Source organism: Antedon mediterranea, chromosome 9 (assembly GCF_964355755.1).
Source record: "Antedon mediterranea chromosome 9, ecAntMedi1.1, whole genome shotgun sequence".
NCBI lineage: Eukaryota > Metazoa > Echinodermata > Crinoidea > Comatulida > Antedonidae > Antedon > Antedon mediterranea.
The window spans coordinates 15618876-15639215 of record NC_092678.1 but is presented as its reverse complement, the minus strand read 5'-3'; the positions used below and the strand labels follow the sequence as shown (position 1 = coordinate 15639215).

The window sequence follows — 20340 nt, the reverse complement described above, 5'->3', positions numbered from 1 at the left end:
GCGGCGAGTTTGGAAAACGATCACATGGGCTTTTTGTAAACTTTTTTAACAACATTGAATTGAACTTCGCACATCAGAACAAACGATATGGCAGTAAGTAGTGTTAATTTAACCTTTTGCTCGAACTTATGTAAATAATTTTAAATCACTGACTCTAGCCTAGCCTAGGCTAGCAGGCCTAGGGCCTAGGCCTGGCCCTAGGCTAGTGTTCTACTAACTAGGAGGCCTCCTAGACCTAGCTAGATAGGTAGCCCCCTCTCTAGTCTAGCTAGGCCTAAAATAGGCTAGCCAGGCCCAGACCTAGCCGTAGCTAGCTAGGCCTATGTTATGCCTAGGCCTAGTACTAGTAGTAGTAGTACAGAGTGGCTAGCCTTAGGCCCTCTAGCTAGGCTAGGCCAAAATGATTAGTGGTATTAATTGTAGATACAAATAGAAATGTGTCTTTTACACTTTTTACAGGATAATATGAACAGTCCAGATGGTCGTGATGATCGTTCACTTGGAGTGGCACCAACGTCCAGTCCAGGACGCAGTGATCTCGCACCGTTTGAAGATGAGTCCGAACTCTTGGGAGACGGAACAATGGTTGAAGAAGAAGAAGGCGAGGGAGAGGAGTTGTTTGGCGATAAATTAGAAAAGTAATTATCACAAAGTTGTTTTGGTTTCTGCTTACATTATTATTATATTTTTGGCAAATTTTTTTTCCCCTGGAAATACCCACAGTACACTGACCTTAGGATTTTAAATAAAGTTATTTTCATTAAATAGTAAAACTCAACTATTTTCAAAATTAGTTTAAAAAAATTAATACAAGCCAAATTTACTCCGCATGGCAGTGTTTAAGAAATAAACTTAAATTATATGTTTGTGATTGAAGCAGATTGCCTGTCATGGATTTCTATTCTTTCCTCTAATGCACCATCCTCTCGCATTTCTCATTTAAAGGGGATTCTAGGTTTAAAATTGCTTTTAAATATCGTTTATTTATTACATAACAAATATAATAGCATTATACACATGTCAGAATGGAGAAGTAATATTAATAACGAGAAATAACAAAATGAAATTTCATATACATTCATATAATTTTAAGGTAAATTCATGAAAAGTCTATTTTTCAGCAGCTTAGGGAAGCTCATAATATCCATGAGATATTCACAAAATCTATCTATCAATTTTCACCTTAAAAAATCATTTATAATTATAATACTTATTTTGTTAAAGAAAAATATTCTAACTTCCAAGTCTTCATTGAGTATCCTATTGTTTTATTCAAGCAAACTTTTCTTTGTACCTCTTATTTCTGTTTTATCTTTCTAAGAGATTTTTATTATTCAATCTTATATCATATCACAAGTCTGTATCCTGTTGATCATATTTTTATTTAGAGTCCATGTTTCTGCAACATAATGCAATTGTAAATTTACCATTTTTTCATGCATGTACACAACACAGATAAAGCTATAGCTAGGTGAGTGTATCCATTTGACATACATTATTGTATGTCAATTACTTGATAGTACAGTGTACAGTAGATAATACTGGACATGCACAGTATATACTGTAGTTGTATCAACTTAAAAAGGTAGCTAAAACAGTAGGACTGCCTACTTTACTAAAGTGAATGATTTACAGTATTTAAAACAAATTTTATATTATTTTCAAACTAGTGATTATCGGGCCATACCGGAGCTTGATGTTTATGATATGGGTCAACTGGATGAGGATGACTATGAAGGCATGACGATGGACGAACGAATGCAGGCAGAACAAGTGATGCGCAAGAGAGACCGAGACGAAGCTCTGGCTACTGGCCGTATGAGACCTGGCCTGCTTTATGGTAAGAATGCTATGAATTTATAGAACTAAATCTGTGTTAAAAAATAAACACAAAGATTTTTCTTGAATAAAATCTGAACATTTGTTTTGTACAATAGTTCGGCCTGATGTTTTTCATTTCAAGTTGTAATTTTTGGCAACTTGCTATAGAATATCAATTATATATTTATCTTCATTTTATTGTATTAAATTATTTGTGTAAGATTTGTTAGGCCTAAGTATAATGCGTCTACATTTTTAGAATTTCTCCCTTACCCTTACCACAATCTGTAGTAGACTCACAAACTATTAAAACATATTTTAATGCAATAACTGTACGTTAAACAACTTTCTTTTTCCTGTCACATTTTAAGATTATTTAACCCTTTCACTGCGTATACCCGGTACTACCGGGTATAAACAAACGTCGTTGAAGTGCGTATACCCGGTAATACCGGGTATGGGCAAAACAATGATTTAATCGTATTTGCCTATAATATATAGCACCCTCTATATTTGTTCGATGAACTTGAATATTTTTGCAAGTCATTCAAAAATTTTTCCAGCAAAAAAAACGGCCCTCTATAGCTGTATTATTGTCTTGAAAATCATGCGCCCTCTATAGTTATATTATATAATAGTATAGCGTATATAATCGTATTCTATCTTGGAAATTGTTTTGAGTAGCGTAATGGCGGCCATTTTGAAAGTAACCAAAATTTACCAGCCCCAATAGGGCAACATTGTGTTTATCACAACACGCAAAAAAAAAAAATTTTGAAACAATAGTTAGTTTTGTACTATAGTGAATTTTTGGAAAATGTCATTATTTTCACGATTTTGCCCCAAAACTTTGATTTGTGCATAATTTTTATAAAATAATAACAATAATTCAATTTTTTTTAATATTTTTATTTGTTATACGTATCTTCATCAATATCCAGTTGGAAAAACGTATTCCATAAGAATTTCTGATAGAAAATATAGTTTTTATCATTGATTCGATAAAAAACACGAAATCCAAAAAACCTGTAATGACGTCACATGACGTCATCAATATGCAAATTACTTTTTTTTTTATACCTAACTGTAGACTAACCCTTTGCCAATCACACACCACAAAAATAATTACACAATTATCTCAATTAGTATTTTTTTGCAATTTATTAAAATACCATATGTTTTTCTTATATATACATTACGCACAGAGGTGGGAATAATGCTCCGCAGTGAAAGGGTTAAAGTGGTGGCCTTAGCTATGTGGCTGTCTGGCCAAACTGTCATAAAATACAACATTTAAAATTTGAAATATTGTAATGTAAATTAAACAATGTTTTAAATTAATTACAAATTTAAATATTTTAACTTTGTCAACTTTTCTTCAGATGAAAGTGATGAAGAGGATGAGCGTCCAACTCGTAGGAGGAGATTAGCAGAGAGGGCAGCAGAAGGCTTTGAAGAGGACGATCAGGTTGGATTTAACAATTGTGGTTCAGTTTACGTAGTACAGATTCTGAGAACTGCATATGATTCTAAACAAAACTAGGATGGCCGGCCATCACTACATTTGAAAACGATATTAAGCAAGCATAGTCAACAATATTCTTATAAATTTAATTTTATTTTTATTTGTTATTTTTTTATTTTATTCAATCGAAACCAACAGCGATAATTACCGACACTAACAGGTTTGATACAAACAAAGCCAGGACTGTTTAAAGCACCTTGATTGGTCCTAATATTGATCAAGGGCTTCTCTCGTCCAGTGCCCACCTTGACCAGAGGTCTGAGGCACATACTAGATGCAAGGGTTGCCATAAGAGTCAGCAGTGCTGATTTCAAATGCCTAACGGGACCCTAGCTCCGTATACAGCACCCGTTATTCCCAGATGGTCTCCCATCCAAGCTCTAACCAGGCCCAACGTCGCTTAACTTCGGTGATCTGACGAGAACCGGTGTTTCAACGTGGTAAAGCCGTATTATTATTAAATCACTTTTAGGCCTAATTATGCCACATCATTGGCTCTATTTTTGCGGAGGCATGATTTTATTATTTTAGCCGAGCATTATATCATCGATTGTCCACCATCATTCATTTATTTAATTTCGGAGCTGTAAAATGGGAGAGCGTGTTCTCCTTACCTGCCCTATAAATATGTACATATATACATGGCCGGTTCTCGTCTCATCACCAAAGTTAAAAAAACGTTGGGCCTGGTTAGAGCTTGAATAGGACACTCTGACAATATCGAGTACTGTATAGCCATTTGGACTTAGGTCCCATCAGGCATTTGAAATCAGCACTGCTAATTCTTTTGCAGCCTCTTCATCTAGTATCTGCCTCAGACGTATTGGCCCATGCCTTTCCTCTTGTTAAGGAGGGCACTGGACAAAAGAAGCCCTTGATCAATGATAAGACTAAACCAAGTTGATTTAAACAGTCCTGGCTTAGTTTCATTCCTCATTCAAATGAATGTAAGAAATAAGCATTGTTGTTCAACGATACCGTCGGCCATAATGTTTTATACTGATGCATTATTTTAAATATTGCTAATTTCTTCTATAGATGATTGAAAGTATTGAGAATCTAGAGGATATGAAAGGTCACAGTGTGAGAGAATGGGTTTCCATGCCAGCACCAAGGCTAGAGATTTTCAATCGATTCAAGAATTTTCTCAAGACATGTGTGGATGAGAAGGGTCACAACATCTATAAAGAAAAAATTCGACAAATGTGTGAAGGTAATCTTTAGTCTCGGTACACTTCTAAAACTGAATCATTCAGAATTTCAGAATTTTGCCATTTTCCCATGGCTAAAGAGTCTTTCACACCTGTTCCGGCACGTTTCCGGTCCGGCAAAATAATGTTGCTATGCTATGCGTCAATCGATATGCGCTTAGCCGCGTGGAAACGAAACAGTGACGTGTGATTGGATTTGCCGGCACCAGAACTGTGCCGGAACCTCTGCAGGAACAGGTGTAAAAGACTCTTTAAAAGTGGTCCAGAATTGGGATCCTGTTTTCTTTTCCAGTCTTTTCTTTTTTAACTATATATTGAAAGGGTTTGAATTGGTGAATATTCCTCATGTAGTTTTGACGTACAGCCTAAAATTAGTGAAATAATAAAATTGATTGCCTCCGAGTCTTTGCTGACGATATATTTATCTGTGGTTTAAATTTGTTAAAGATCTGTTTTGTAGTTTGGCGTTATCCTACGAACAGACATATATCGCAAATACAAATAATAGTCTCCTGGTGGAGGAGATAAAGATCGAATGATTAAACCCAGTTTCATCCCACGCAAACCTAGAGATGTTTTCTGAATTCACCACATTTTCAAAATCTTGTCCCCTTATTCATACCATTTTTACAGCCAACAAACAGAGTCTTGTGGTCGATTACAACATCCTAGCCTCTAAGGAACACGTTCTAGCATACTTCCTTCCCGAGGCACCGACAGAGATGCTGAAGATCTTTGATGAAGCTGCCAAAGAAGTCGTGCTTGCCATGTTTCAGAAGTATGAGATGATTGCAAAGGAAATCCATGTAAGGATTGCAGAACTGCCATTAGTTGAAGAACTTAGATCACTCAGGTATGACAAGAGTATACTAGAACTTAGATCACTCAGGTATGACAAGAGTATACTAGAACTTAGATCACTCAGGTATGACAAGAGTATACTAGAACTTAGATCACTCAGGTATGACAAGAGTATACTAGAACTTAGATCACTCAGGTATGACAATAGTATACTAGAACTTAGATCACTCAGGTATGACAAGAGTATACTAGAACTTAGATCACTCAGGTATGACAAGAGTATACTAGAACTTAGATCACTCAGGTATGACAAGAGTATACTAGAACTTAGATCACTCAGGTATGACAAGAGTATACTAGAACTTAGATCACTCAGGTATGACAAGAGTATACTAGAACTTAGATCACTCAGGTATGACAAGAGTATACTAGAACTTAGATCACTCAGGTATGACAAGAGTATACTAGAACTTAGATCACTCAGGTATGACAAGAGTATACTAGAACTTAGATCACTCAGGTATGACAAGAGTATACTAGAACTTAGATCACTCAGGTATGACAAGAGTATACTAGAACTTAGATCACTCAGGTATGACAAGAGTATACTAGAACTTAGATCACTCAGGTATGACAAGAGTATACTAGAACTTAGATCACTCAGGTATGACAAGAGTATACTAGAACTTAGATCACTCAGGTATGACAAGAGTATACTAGAACTTAGATCACTCAGGTATGACAAGAGTATACTAGAACTTAGATCACTCAGGTATGACAAGAGTATACTAGAACTTAGATCACTCAGGTATGACAAGAGTATACTAGAACTTAGATCACTCCGGTATGACAAGAGTATACTAGAACTTAGGTCGCTCAGGTATGACAAGAGTATTCTAGAACTTCATATATACATACAAACAAACAGACAAAAACAGTAAAAACTAAACAAATATTACAAAGTTCAGAATATCGATAAAATAAATGATGGTGAGTGGCAATGGTATCTTATCCAAAATGTATCATCAGCCTGACCGACAATAGAGTTCATTGAACTTTGACCTTTATAATAACCAATGCACTTTATTGGGCATCACAAAACCAGGCCTTATACTTCTACAGTTGGAATATGTACCTGGATGAATGAAAACTTTAATTAATCTGATTTTAAATGCCTGAAAGTAAGGCCACTTTGAACAATAACATTCTGATCACTACAATTTTAACTCTATCCTGGCTGGTACTATTATAACATGCTATTATAATACTTCCCTTCACAACTTATATTTGTTGAATTATTTAAACTTTTGCACTAAAATGATCAGGAATTGTTACAATTATTTCCAACGGATTGTAATTTCATACGTTACTTTATAACATTTGTTTGAATTCCAGACAGCTGCATCTAAACCAGTTGGTGCGTACCAGTGGAGTTGTAACCTGCTCAACAGGCATCTTACCTCAGCTTAACATGATCAAATATAACTGCCACAAATGTGGATTTGTGTTAGGTCCATTCTACCAAGGCCAGAACCAAGAAGTTAAACCAGGATCATGTCCAGAGTGCCAGTCATTTGGGCCATTTGAGGTCAACATGGAACAGGTGAGCAAGTTACAAATCTAGTATCAGAAAAGCCAAACAAAAAACTTGAGTGCAACTCTTTTAACATTTTAGCAAGTTAAAAATAAAACAGCTTGGAAGTTTTCTATAGCTTTAACTGGAATAGGAGGAATTGCAGTTCATTCAAACTCTGGTTGCTGGCATGGACATCCTCTTACTCTGTATTTCTCCCTTTTTCACAACACTTTTTTTTTGTATTTCAAGTTTAGAATTTCAAAACCATTAACCTTCATGCATGTTTCTTCCAAACAATTGAGTTGTTATTTTTCAGAAAATACTGAAATGATAGGTCAGAACTAATTAAGTTTTAATTCTAGTCAGTCCATATATTGGTACCATTTTGTAGCCGTAATCATTTCTTATTATTAATATTGAAATATTACTTTTTTCAGACGCTATACCAAGACTATCAGAGAATCACAATACAAGAAAGTCCTGGAAAGGTTGCCCCTGGCAGATTGCCAAGATCAAAAGACGCAATCCTATTGGCTGATTTAGTTGACTGTTGTAAGCCTGGCGATGAAGTAGTAAGCAATTATTCTGACCTGTTTGTTCTGATACATTTTCTAATACTACAATGAACTGTAGGTCGTTTGTGTGGCTTGCATAACTGATATTTCAAATGCTATACATTCCAAAAAAAAGACTGGAGACGAGGGTTTAGGTGGACCAAATTAAACATTTTGCATTCATTTTTCTCTCCGATTAAACTTTTAATGCAATGATATATTTTGTTATGACTGTATACATTAAAATAGTGCATATTTATACTGAGATACGAATTTCTCCCATCATTAGTCCGTATTAGATCTCTTTACACTCGAACTGGTAGATACAGAAAGTCATTTATTTCACACTCAATAACTCTACATAACAGCAAAACATCTGGATAAGATTGTATAATGATAAACTGTGTCTAATAGGCATCGTGACAATTTGTTATTGGAATTTCTTTTTTGTCTGTATGGTCTTTCTATCTTTTGATGTGTTTTTTCATTATCGTGTTTTTTTATGTTTTTTTATAATTTTAAGAGCTTTTTCTGTGTACAAACTACAAATTTTAAATTATTTATATACAGTCAACTCTCCAAATACCGGACTGTTTGAAAACCAAAAACTCTCCCAATACCAGACTTTTCTTGAGGACCAAAAGGTCCCAAATTCCTTTTTACCATTACATTAAACACAATCCGAATACAGACTTTCCAGAAAACAAAAAATATTTGGCCGGCTCAAAGGTGACTGGTATTGGGGAGAGTTGACTGTATAGGTGCAAGAATAGAGGATATACTGTAGCTTTAGCAATAAACAGTTGTATAAAGTGAGTAGATTTGTGGCAGCCATCATTATTGGACTTGTTTTTTTATGCCATCTTATCTATGATTGCACCTACAAAGTAGTTTTTCCTGTTTCACGAAGAATTTGCTTATATTCAATATTAATAATATTTATGAAATATACAGCAATATTTGTTTCTATACAGGAAATAACCGGCATCTATCACAATAACTACGATGGTTCCTTGAACACAGCCAATGGCTTTCCAGTCTTTGCCACTGTTATCATGGTCAACTACATATGTAAGAGGGATGATAAGATGATAGTTGGCGCCCTCACGGACGAGGACGTGAAAGCCATCATTGCGCTTTCAAAAGACGAGCGTATAGCTGAGAGGGTGAGTTGGCCAGCAGGTAGCTGTGTTTTTAATATTTATATCTAGATCCGGGGTTCCTGCACATGAGCCTCGATTTCATCCAATAATCACACATTGTATATCTGCCGATAGAATGCTCTATAGGAAATATTATACAGATATTGACTGCTTAGAGGTTAAATATAAGATTTGACTTCCTCGAGGGAATGACATTTTGTTCGAGGGAATATATATTTTCCGAAGCAGTAGTCATGTGACGCAGTTTCAACCAATCACGTTCACCTATTTACATAGGCTATGTAATATAAAGATTTATATAGTAGACTCTATTGTTTAGGCGTATTGAGAATCATTTATTTTAACAATATGAAAATGTTATAGCACCCTGCATTTCCTCAACATATGATACCGACATAACCAAACAAATAGCTAATAACAGTGTACAATAAAACACCTAAATTAAAATTAAACAACAAATTTAAATATTTGTTGGTGTCGTAAATATTAACATACTTTTTTGATTTTTTCAGATCTTTGAAAGTATTGGACCTTCGATCTATGGACATGACGACATTAAACGTGGCTTAGCTCTCAGTTTATTTGGTGGCGTCCCAAAAAACCCCGGAAAAAAGCACAAAGTACGTGGGGATATCAACATCTTAATCTGCGGAGATCCTGGAACTGCAAAGTCACAGTTCTTGAAGTACGTAGAGGTCACTGCTCATCGTGCCATCTTCACCACAGGTCAAGGTGCATCTGCTGTTGGTCTGACTGCTTACGTCCAACGTAGTCCGGTCACTAGGGAGTGGACATTAGAGGCGGGAGCTCTTGTGCTAGCTGATAGGGGAGTCTGCATTATTGATGAATTTGATAAGGTACTGTATGCATTTGAATGTTAGTCATTATTAACGCTGTCTAAACAACGTAACATTGAAAGAGTTTCTTTGAATAACAACGTTTTAACAACTTCTCGATTAATTTGGAGAATTTCTAGTTCACAAACTGGTTCTCAAAAACAAGAGGGCTTGACCAGAAACAAAACAGTGGCCTAGCTGTTATGGCAGTGGAACCGTAATCCATAGCCTTAAGGCAAGGGTTTGTGGCTCACCAGCTCCATGGTTCTCATGGTAGAATGAATCTTCTCGAATAAGGACTATAAACCATTGGTGTACAAAAAATGCTTGTGTGCACTTTAAAGAATCTAGTACATCTTTCGAGGTGAGTTGAGGGTTAGCCTGATGTACTAGCTCACACAGCCACTGACATAATGTGACCCTTGAGAGAGAAGCATGTAGTTGAAAAGTGTAAGTCCACAGTGCCATGAGCAATGATTGTTGGAATAGTGCTACTGTATACAAATTACATTTATAATACAACTACCCAACCTACCATAACACTAAGATGGTTATTGTCTTGTGTAGTCTTTGGGTATTAAGCTCTGTCTGCACTATCATACTATATTATATATCAATCATCATGTCCATATGATTGTGAGCATATCACAATTTTTTTGTCACAAAGTTTTATAGTGTAGACAGAGCTTTAGAAGTACTGACATTTGATTTTACATTTGATTGGTTCCTTCCAGATGAATGATGCTGATCGTACCAGTATTCATGAGGCTATGGAACAGCAGAGCATCTCCATCTCAAAAGCTGGTATTGTGACGTCTCTACAAGCCAGATGTAGCATTATTGCCGCGTCCAATCCTATCTCAGGAAGATACAATGCAACTCTTACCTTCTCAGAAAATGTAAGATAAACTCTTATTATATTCACAAAACTGCAAATATAATTGTAAAATATTAGTCAAAATGTTTTAATCTCTATCAGTGATCTTTATCAATTGATTGATCATGATGTCATCTGTTTTGATGATGACATCATACACCTCATCCAATTGATTGGCCAGGAGAGAATGCGAAACGTTCTCAGTTTTACTATATTGATAAAATAATATATTATACATAAAGATTAGAAGCTAAATGAAATTCTTTGAAAATGTGTGGTATCGTTTAAAATAAACAGTCTCAAACAGACTTTAAATTCTAAGAGTTTGTTATTTTTCTGATGTTATAACTTAAACTGGCTAGTGATATTGTAAGTTGTTGTGTAGCATTGAATTTGTCTCTAAACAATATATCATATATATGAAATAAAGAATAAATGAAATGAATAAAACATTTTTTTATGGTTTTCTTTTTATTTATTAATTTTAGGTTGACCTTACAGAACCGATTCTGTCACGTTTTGATATTCTTTGTGTTGTTCGTGATACTGTCGATCCAGTCCAGGTAAAAACACATAAGTTGTTTATGGTTGTTTTCTTTTAGAGCTGTTCAGATTTAATTTTGTTATTTATATTTTGTAAATATGATAATAATATACACCAGGCCTAGTGCTTTTACAGCAAAACTTTATCCACCAAAATTACATGTGTGAACGTCTAAGGCAGATACTGTACTAAATGCAGAGGCTGCCATAAGAGTCTGCAATGCCTGATGGGACACCAGCCCCATATATACAGCACCCGATTTTCCCAGATGGTCTCCCATACTAGCTCTAACCAGGCCCAACGTTGCTTTACTTCGGTGATCTGATGAGAACCGGTGTTTCTGCGTGGTAAAGCTGTATGAATTATGGCATATGTAAACATACAATTTTAATGTTCGTTTTCAGGATGAGCTGCTTGCCAGGTTCGTAACTAGCAGTCACATGATCCATCATCCTTCAAATGATGCCACTGACGATTCTTTATTACCTGTAAGTTCTAAACGTTTATTTTTTGTTTTTAAGCATCAAACAGCGAGCACAAACTCGCCAATTACAGGATGGATAAACTATTTTATAATTTTTCATGCTTATAAAAGTCTCATTTGAGGCTTAGGGAGTGGAGTTGAAAGATTCATGAGTTACAACCCTGGCACTAGGTTACGATTGAACCCTGGACCTTGGGATTGGAAGGCAAACGTGTTAACCACCAAGCTACAGCTCCACTGCGTTTAGTCATTGTTTGTTCCTTCCTATACCTTCACTACTAAGATTGATGCTTGAGAATGTCAAGATTTAACTGGTGAACCGCAGTTCGAACCCAGGCCTTATCCCTATGCTTGGGTGCTGGCATGAACTTTCTGTATTTTTACTTTCACTTGTTTCCACAGGGCTTGAAAACTTCTCTTATAAACTTAAAAACATTAACCATTGAAAGAAAAAAAAAATGTAAGAACTTTAGTAATAAAAAAGAAAATTAAATTATAAAAATTAACATTGAGGTAAAGATATAATAGGTTACCACAGTGGCGATTGTAGTCTGGGTTCCAGATGGAGTTTAGTCTTAATATTAGTAAAAAGATAAATATTTTGGCACATATGGCGTTCCATATGTATACTACTTGATTTTGGATACTCCGTCTGCGGAAACAACGCACAAGTCACATGGTTTGACACCAAGAATTCTTGGTGCATACGATTATCCGGTTGACTAGTTTCAGCTGCTTGCGATTGGCTACTCACTCGTACACCGTTTTAAAATTTATATTTCAGAATTTCAAAGTCTCAACAACTAAGATGGTGCGCATGCGCTATGTTACGTTTAGACAATGTGTACTTGGGTACATTGATGAAAGTTTCTGAAGGCTAGAAATGATTTATATGCCTAGTAGTCCGGTAAACATTTGATTGGATTTTTCCCAAGAACATGAAAACTCGTCTTGATAAGATAGGCTAGCTTCTCCGCAAATCAAACATTGAATGGATAATTTATTACACGGAGATAATTTGATTTAATTCCCACCCAGACCCTGTCCTGTTCTGTGTAGTGGTGTAGCCCTGTTGTTGTGTTATGTAGGCCTACCTTATTGGCGTTTTGATACGTGCAAGTTGAGTAGGACCTACGAAGGAGACCTAGGCTAAGGACTAAACAATTAATAACTTGGCAACACGATTTTATTTTTTCAACAGTTGTTCAGTCTCGATCGTACATTCAGCACTGTACGTACTCGATCTTTTTCATTTTGAAACAAAATGATCATTGGTTGATTCGAAATCCATATTTACATACCGCCTGCCCCATATAGCCAAATACGGTATGATAACATTACGTCATTCTTATCGGATGTTTGCGGTCTACAAATCGATTTCAAATTGGCAGTTGTTGTTTCATCATCATCTCATTATATTTGATAACTTTTACAGGAACTTCAAAATGCATCTGGTCTAGAAAAAATTCCACAAGAACTACTTAAGAAATATATTATCTATGCCAAAGAGAAAGTGAATCCAAGACTTCATAATATGGACCAAGATAAAGTGTCAAACTTGTATGCAGAATTGAGAAGAGAATCCATGGTATGTACAAGAATACAGTAGAACCCCTATGGTTGCCACTAAGATGTAACGCAAAGACATAATTGCAATGCAAGTTGATTGACCAATCACAAGCAATAGATTTTCAGAATTGTGGTTTGCCATTGGTCAACGCTCTTGCATTGCATTTACATCCTTTTATTCCGTCCTAGTGGGAACAAAGCTTAAGGGACACTTTTTGAAACCAACAAAGAGTCCTTTTAAAGATGTATTGTCCACCCCCAAGAAAAATGAAGATTAATAAATTTAAATAGGCCATTTTTGCAGTTATTCATTTCTGTAAACACAAACTACAAATAATTATTTCACTTATAAATATACAAAAGAAACGGTTAAACCAAAAGCCATTGTCCGACAGCCAATTTCAGAATTTTTTGCTTTAAAAATTACATTTTTTTTAGGTAAATAATTTTTTGATCTAGTGAATAACTAAGATGTGACATTAAAGTGGCATATTCAATAAAAAAAATTATATCTTAAATAAATATTGGAAACATTTGTAGGTAAATGAACAAGCTTGTTGAAATAGGAAGGTCTTTAGCTGAAAGTTCAAAATATCATGCTAGCGAATTGAAATTTGTAGGAACTTGCTCAATGCTGTGGCTTTCATAGCAAATGATCTCCAAACATAGAAACACAACCTGATTGAAAACCTAGTGATATATACTGTATTTTGTTATCCCTGTTGTAAATACCACCCGATTATGGCCCAGTGCTGTCTCTCCACATACATACTAAAGCTTGGTTCCCACTAGAACGTAACGCAAGGACGTAAATGCAACGCAAGCGTTTTAACCAATGACCAGCGAAGTTATAGACAGTGAAGTGAGTAAGTGAATAAGCCATCGCTTGTGATTGGTCAATTCACTTGCGTTGCGTTACGTCCTTGCGTCGCTAGTGGGAACCACGCTTTATTACTTCTAAAGTACTGTATCATATAGAAATGTTTGGTAATACAGCATCTCATTTTATATCACATGTGGTGCCTGTATCATGTAAGGTTAAGTGTTATTTTACTACTATATACATGTGAAACACTTGTGATTTTTTATTACAAAATATGATTCATAACTAGATAGAGTACCAACAAAATTATTAAATATAATGTAAAGGAATTGTTCTTCAATTTGATGGTGTATTGTTTTAAAATTTGGAATTATTGTTTTTCAATATTTTGTTCAACACTGTTTAGTCTACGGGTAGCGTGCCAATCACAGTACGACACATTGAGTCTGTGATCAGGATGGCAGAAGCTCATGCTAAGATGCACCTGCGAGATTATGTAAATGAGGATGATGTAAACATGGCGATGCGAGTCATGCTGGAAAGCTTCATTGATACACAGAAGTTTAGTGTCATGAAGAGCATGAGAAAGGTAATATTTGATTGTACTGAGTTTTGTACCAATTTTATTTATTTTTATTTATTTATTCTATATACTGGGTAGTCTCTTCAGTATAAGACTGTTCTCTCAGAGGGTCTAGTGTACATATGATGAGTTTGTGTAACTGGACCTACAGTTTATAGTCCTTATCCAAGAAGACTTGTTCTACCACCAGAACAATAAAGCATGTGAGCCTTGAACCCTTGCCGATGTTATGGCTACGTAATTAGGGTTCCACTGTCTTAACCGCTCGGCCACTCACTCGCCCATTTTATATACAAAATGATTGTTGGCAATACTGTAGAAACACTGCAGTAGAAATGTAATGAACGCAGGGGTGCCATGAAACATTAGTTATACAATCGGATAAATGAACACACAAATATTGTCCATTGCGTAATTCAGCCCAGTTAAATGGCAAGACATAGTTTTTAATTACATTGCTTGTTATTAGGCAACAAATGTTGATGACTGGTATACTGGCCTGTTAAATCTAGGTCTGGTGTAGGCTACTTCTCTATGCCTACTGACAAGTCAGTTGTAATATGTGTAGTTCAGGTCAGCAGTGCCTGCAACATGCACTAGTCTCAAGGCCACCACATTGCTCGCAAATTCTGCTTACCGTTACCGCTTACAGTATACCGCTCGTTTGTCTAAATTGGCCTTTAATATATTTTGAATGTGTTTTAGTTATGAAATGTTTGTTTTGCAAGAGAGTTCGTTTTCAGATAGTCGACCGTAGTATCATCACATACTTATTTCAACCATAAACTAATGCAATAGACAAGTTTTTTTACAACAACCGTTTATTTTAATCAACATTATTATTTTCATCAACGTAACATTTTCTCTTTGTAGAACTTCTCTCGTTATTTGGCGTTCAAGAGAGACAACAATGAGCTGCTGTTGTTCATCTTGAAGCAGCTTGTTAGTGACCAAATGACATACCTAAGAACACGATATGGTAAACAACAAGATGTCGTAGAGTTATCAGAGAGAGATCTACTAGACAAGGTATGTATGCCTTTATTAACAAATACTTTCAGAAAGGTGTATTCTCTGACTTGCTGATAGCTTGTCCACTCTCAGTACTGAACCTACAATTCTGTGAGAGATTATACACCAGTCTCTACAGATGGTCTTAATTCCCACACACAATTTCCGGGACGGTTTCGCTCCCGCACTGGCACATCAATTCGAAGGTCAATGTTTCGATTGGCGCACAACTGTGTGGAGTGGTATATTTATGCTCGATTTGATTTGCCACGCCAGACCAAAAGGTGTGAAAGACAACAGCTGTTTCTGCACGTTTCCGGTCCGGTCCAATCAAACATCAATGTTTCATTTTTACGCGGCTACGAGCATATTAATTGGGGCATAGCCACGTAGAGCGTCGTGAAAAGGAAATATTGGCGTTCGATTCGCTGGACCGGAACATGTGTGAAAGAACCTTTAGACCATTGCTATAAAATTGTTTTAGCTAAGACCGCGAACAGTAAAATATTGAGGGTGAACTTTAGCCATAGAATACCAAATAAGGTAATGTTTGCCTCGCTTGCTCTAGACACACTCATAACAGTATGTATATTTCTGAAATATGTAGACTTTATTATTAGGTATGACAAGCAAGGTTTCATTTTGGTTCAATCATAATTTCATTGTTTCTCTTTTTCAGGCACGACAGATTAACATCCAGAACCTTCTGCCATTCTTTGAGAGCGATATTTTCAAAGCTCACCGATTCACGTACGACAGTAGGCGCCATCTTATTGTACAAACTTTGTAGCTTGGAATGAACTGATACAACGTAGGCTTGCTTCCAGCTTGGACACAATACAGGGACAAAACCACAATGCAAGAAACATTGATCATCTGAACTATAGCTTGTGATTGGTGGTGCTGCTTTACACATGTAATAAAAGCCTTTTCAATAAATAAAATGGTTAAATCTATACTCAATACTAGATATTGGATGGTCTACATTGAACTACATAAAAAACTGCTGTTGATCAAGTTTAAAATTGTTTGTCTATGCAACCTATATTTTACTCTGTTTATGTACAAAAGATATACAAAATGTAACCGTATGCTTTAATTTACATTTGAAATCAATTGTTATGTATTGAAGAATTCAAGACTATAATGTGGTATAAGGTTGTAGTACCTGGACAGAGTACACATTCCACTCATTCTCAAAATGAAAGCTTTCTATTAAGAGGCAGACAAGAGGGTGTCTAACTCCGCTTGACCACCACTGTGTAGAAGTAGGCTGTACATTTTGTTTAATTCCGTTTAAAAGCTTGTATAATGTAATATACACATCTCATCATTCCATTATATTTAAATCATTTTATACATACAAAGAGATTTTTTTACCATAAAATATCTAAACAAAACAAAAAACTGATGGTAAATTTTAAAATTTACAGTATTTATTTATAGTTTGCTTGCATTGAGAAGACTATATGTTTAAGCTTTCAATAATCCATGTTAACCTTTTTCGATTTTGAACACACTTTTGAATCAATTTTTAATGTTATGCAATTATTGCTGTTTGTGTTCCCAGCATTAAATAAAGTTAGATAATCAATGTACTGTAAGAACATAAAAACAATGAGTGTAACAGCTCCAGCCAATTTTTGAATATGCATCTCTAGTTTTTGTTTGTTTATGTTGTGGGGTTGTAATATCATAAGCTAACCCATGTACGTCAGTACCAACATCAACGTGCAAGTTCATCTAGTTGCAGCGATTCTGCAGTTTTATTCACGCGTAAACAACAGGATATTATCAGATATCGCCGTCTACACTATCAAATTAGTTTGTCCAAATATGGTAGTGATTTGACGTCATGGTGTCCGTATTGGCAAATCACATATTTTTTGTCATTATAGACTTTGATAGAGTAGACAGCTTTGAGATTAGTCTAGTAGGAATGAGGGGTTACCGTGCACCCCCATGATGTATTTTGTTAATGTAAATTTTTGTAATCCTGAATATATGTAATTAACATTTTTTGATGTTCCCAAGACGAAATATTGTCCCATGGGGTTTTTTGGGGGCCATTTTGGTGCCCATCTTGGATTTATCAAAATCATAAATATAGACGGTACTTGACAAAGACTGATCATAGAGGTCTGATTTTGGTCTTAAATTGTTCAGAATATGCACATTTCTATGTACTATAATGAAAAGTTTTCGTTCAAAATGGCCGTAAATGCCAGTTTTGACCTTTTACCTTGTTTTTACATAAGGGTCATATCTTGGTAACCCCTGGTCATAAAGATTTTATTTTTGTCTTAAATTGTTCAGAATATCCATATTTATATTAGCTTTAATGGAAAATATTTTTTTAATTTAACGGGAAATATCATTTTTGACCTTTGACATTTTTGATTCGACCTATATCTTGACGAGTGGTCATAGAGGTTTGATTTTGGTCTTATATTGTTCAGAATATGCACTTTCCTTGTACTATAATAAAACATTTTCATACAAAATGACCGAAAATACGACTTTTGACCTTTGACCTCGTTTTACATAAGGGTCATATCTCGGTAACCAATGGTCATAACGATTTTATTTTTGTTTTAAATTGTTCGGAGTATCCTTCACTTTTGACATTTGACATTATTTCCACCCGAGGGTCATATCTCGGTAACCCCTGGTCATAAAGACTTTATTTTTGTCATAAATTGTTCAGAATATCCATATTTATATAAGATTTAATGAAACATATTTTTGAAAGTTGGCAGGAAATACAACTTTTGACCTTTTACCTTGTTTCCACCTGAGGGTCATATCTCGGTAACCCCTGGTCATAAAGAATTTATTTTTGTCATAAATTGTTCAGAATATCCATATTTATATAACATTTAATGAAATACAACTTTTGACCTTATTTTCACCTGATGGTCATATCTCGGTAACACATTTTGTTTGTCTTAGATTGTTCAAAACATACATATTTCTATCCACTCTAATGAATATTTATTTAAAACAATGATCATAAATGTTAAATGTCAATTGTCACATTTAACACCTTGATCCACAGAATTCTCATACAGTAAGAATTTTTTCTGTTTTAAAGTAAAAATAAATTTAAAGATGTAAATAAAATAACAACATGCTGAGAAAAAGGGAAAATTACAGACTTTATAAAAAACTTTTGAATATACATGCTATCCACTCTAATGAGGATTTATCCTCAAAAACTGACAATAAATGTCATTTTTTACTTTTGACCCCTATTTAAATATAATTTACATATAATGCGAGAATTCTTAACAATTCTCAAATAAGAAAAAAGTCAAACAAAATGGTAAAATGTAAAGTATCTGATAAATAATTTAAAAAAAGTGTCTGATAACACATTTCATTACATAATTATTCATAATTAAAGGTGGCTACTTTTAGGTGTGCAAACAGCTTTTATCCAATAGAATGTGTTTATTGTCCAATTGGAAGAGACAATAACAAAATTAACGTCAACATCTTCATAATCTTAATTTATTTTGGAAACAGTACTGATAGACGGCTACAAAAATACATTCTAATCAAATTCTATTCTTCATTAAATAATAGAAAATTTAGGGAAAGAAAAGGGGATAATTGTATTTTACACGTGGATGGTATTCTTGACATAACACTATACACCAAACCAAACAATACGCCATTATATGTACACCGTGAAAGTAATCATCGGCCATCAATTACGCAATATACCACTAGCAATAAATAAACGACTCTCAAACATCTCATCCGATGAAAATTCGTTTAATGCAGCAATACCTCAGTACCAAGAAGCACTTAGAAATAATGGATATGAACATTTTTATTTATTTATTTATTTATTCCGGTATATAAAACATTACAAAAAGCAGAACAAGTCTGAAATTATTGTAGCACATTATATAAAAAATTTACATTAGGCCTACAGATAAAAAATACAAAACAATTTACAATATGCATAAGAAAAATAAATATACTGTACATTAATCATAAAAATTTATCTAGTATTTTAAATATATTTATCAAGGTTTTAATTTATTTTAAGCAATATATACAATAGTATTAATTTAAATGAATTTATTTATTTACTTATAAAAATCCTATATAAAACAAAATTATTTCGAGTTAAGCAGATTAACAATATACGGTACAGCAGACCGTTTGTATCTGTCGGTTTTGCATTTAGGCAACTTCCGGATTTCCACCATTGGATCTAAGGTTTAATTTTCGCTTGCGGCAAGGAGGGAGCATATTCCTGTGCAAATCCGATTTTATGAGACCCTGACCAAAGGAAAGCACCAGACTTTCCCTCCTTGCCGCAAGCGAAAGGAGTTGCGTCTCCTCTAAAGCTAAATCGTACGATATATAATTTTTTCCCAGGATAGTTCTTGGAGCTCTTTTTTGAACAGCTTCAATTTTATGTGCAAATTTTTTAGTAAAATTGCACCATGCATACTCAAGAATAGGTCTAATATAGCAACAGAACACCTTGATCAGGTCATCCACAAACGCGCCAGACCTCTTCATCACAATAAAGCAAACATCTTTCGAGATGCCTTTAGAGACTGTCTGTGACATGCATGTCCCATTTCATATTATCTTGAATAGTAACCCCTAACAATTTGAGGTTGCCAACACATTCAAGGCCTACACCTGAACAAGCAACCAAAAAGAAAACCGAAACAGAAACATCATTTGGTTCAATCCTCCGTACAGCAAAAACGTAAAGACCAATATCGGACCCAAATTTTTAAATTTAGTGGATGAGTGTTTCTCACAAGGCCATCAAAAAATGTTAATACATATATTCAGGATTACAAAAATGTACATTAAAAAATACATCATGGGGGTGCACGGTAACCCCTCCTTCCTACCCTGCTCGATCTTTGATACATTTTCACGTTCTTGAGGGCGCTATTGCTGTTTTTGACAACATGTGTGTGTCTC

The 20340-nt window shown here is 34.9% G+C and overlaps 1 protein-coding gene and 2 pseudogenes across 1 annotated transcript; 1 reads left to right on the top strand and 2 right to left on the bottom strand.

Moving 5' to 3' along the window:
• The first annotated feature begins 4 nt into the window (after window positions 1-4).
• On the top strand, window positions 5-16403 carry LOC140059080 (DNA replication licensing factor mcm2-like). Its single transcript, XM_072104907.1, has 17 exons — window positions 5-93; window positions 460-638; window positions 1671-1840; window positions 3204-3289; window positions 4385-4559; window positions 5191-5410; window positions 6754-6961; window positions 7372-7506; window positions 8463-8654; window positions 9164-9508; window positions 10222-10386; window positions 10853-10927; window positions 11313-11396; window positions 12828-12980; window positions 14191-14373; window positions 15241-15396; window positions 16058-16403. Exons 1-17 carry the CDS (start codon window positions 88-90, stop codon window positions 16166-16168), a joined length of 2643 nt encoding a protein of 880 aa, XP_071961008.1. The 5' UTR covers window positions 5-87; the 3' UTR covers window positions 16169-16403.
• On the bottom strand, window positions 3683-3800 carry LOC140059658 (5S ribosomal RNA; annotated as a pseudogene).
• LOC140059650 (5S ribosomal RNA) lies at window positions 11152-11269 on the bottom strand (annotated as a pseudogene).
• Window positions 16404-20340: the final 3937 nt, after the last annotated feature.

Coding starts and splice junctions, on each gene's coding strand:
- LOC140059080 (XM_072104907.1), top strand. Junction 14,374..15,240: donor TCATGAAGAGCATGAGAAAG/GTAATATTTGAT, acceptor TTCTCTTTGTAG/AACTTCTCTCGTTATTTGGC. Junction 15,397..16,057: donor AGAGAGATCTACTAGACAAG/GTATGTATGCCT, acceptor TCTCTTTTTCAG/GCACGACAGATTAACATCCA.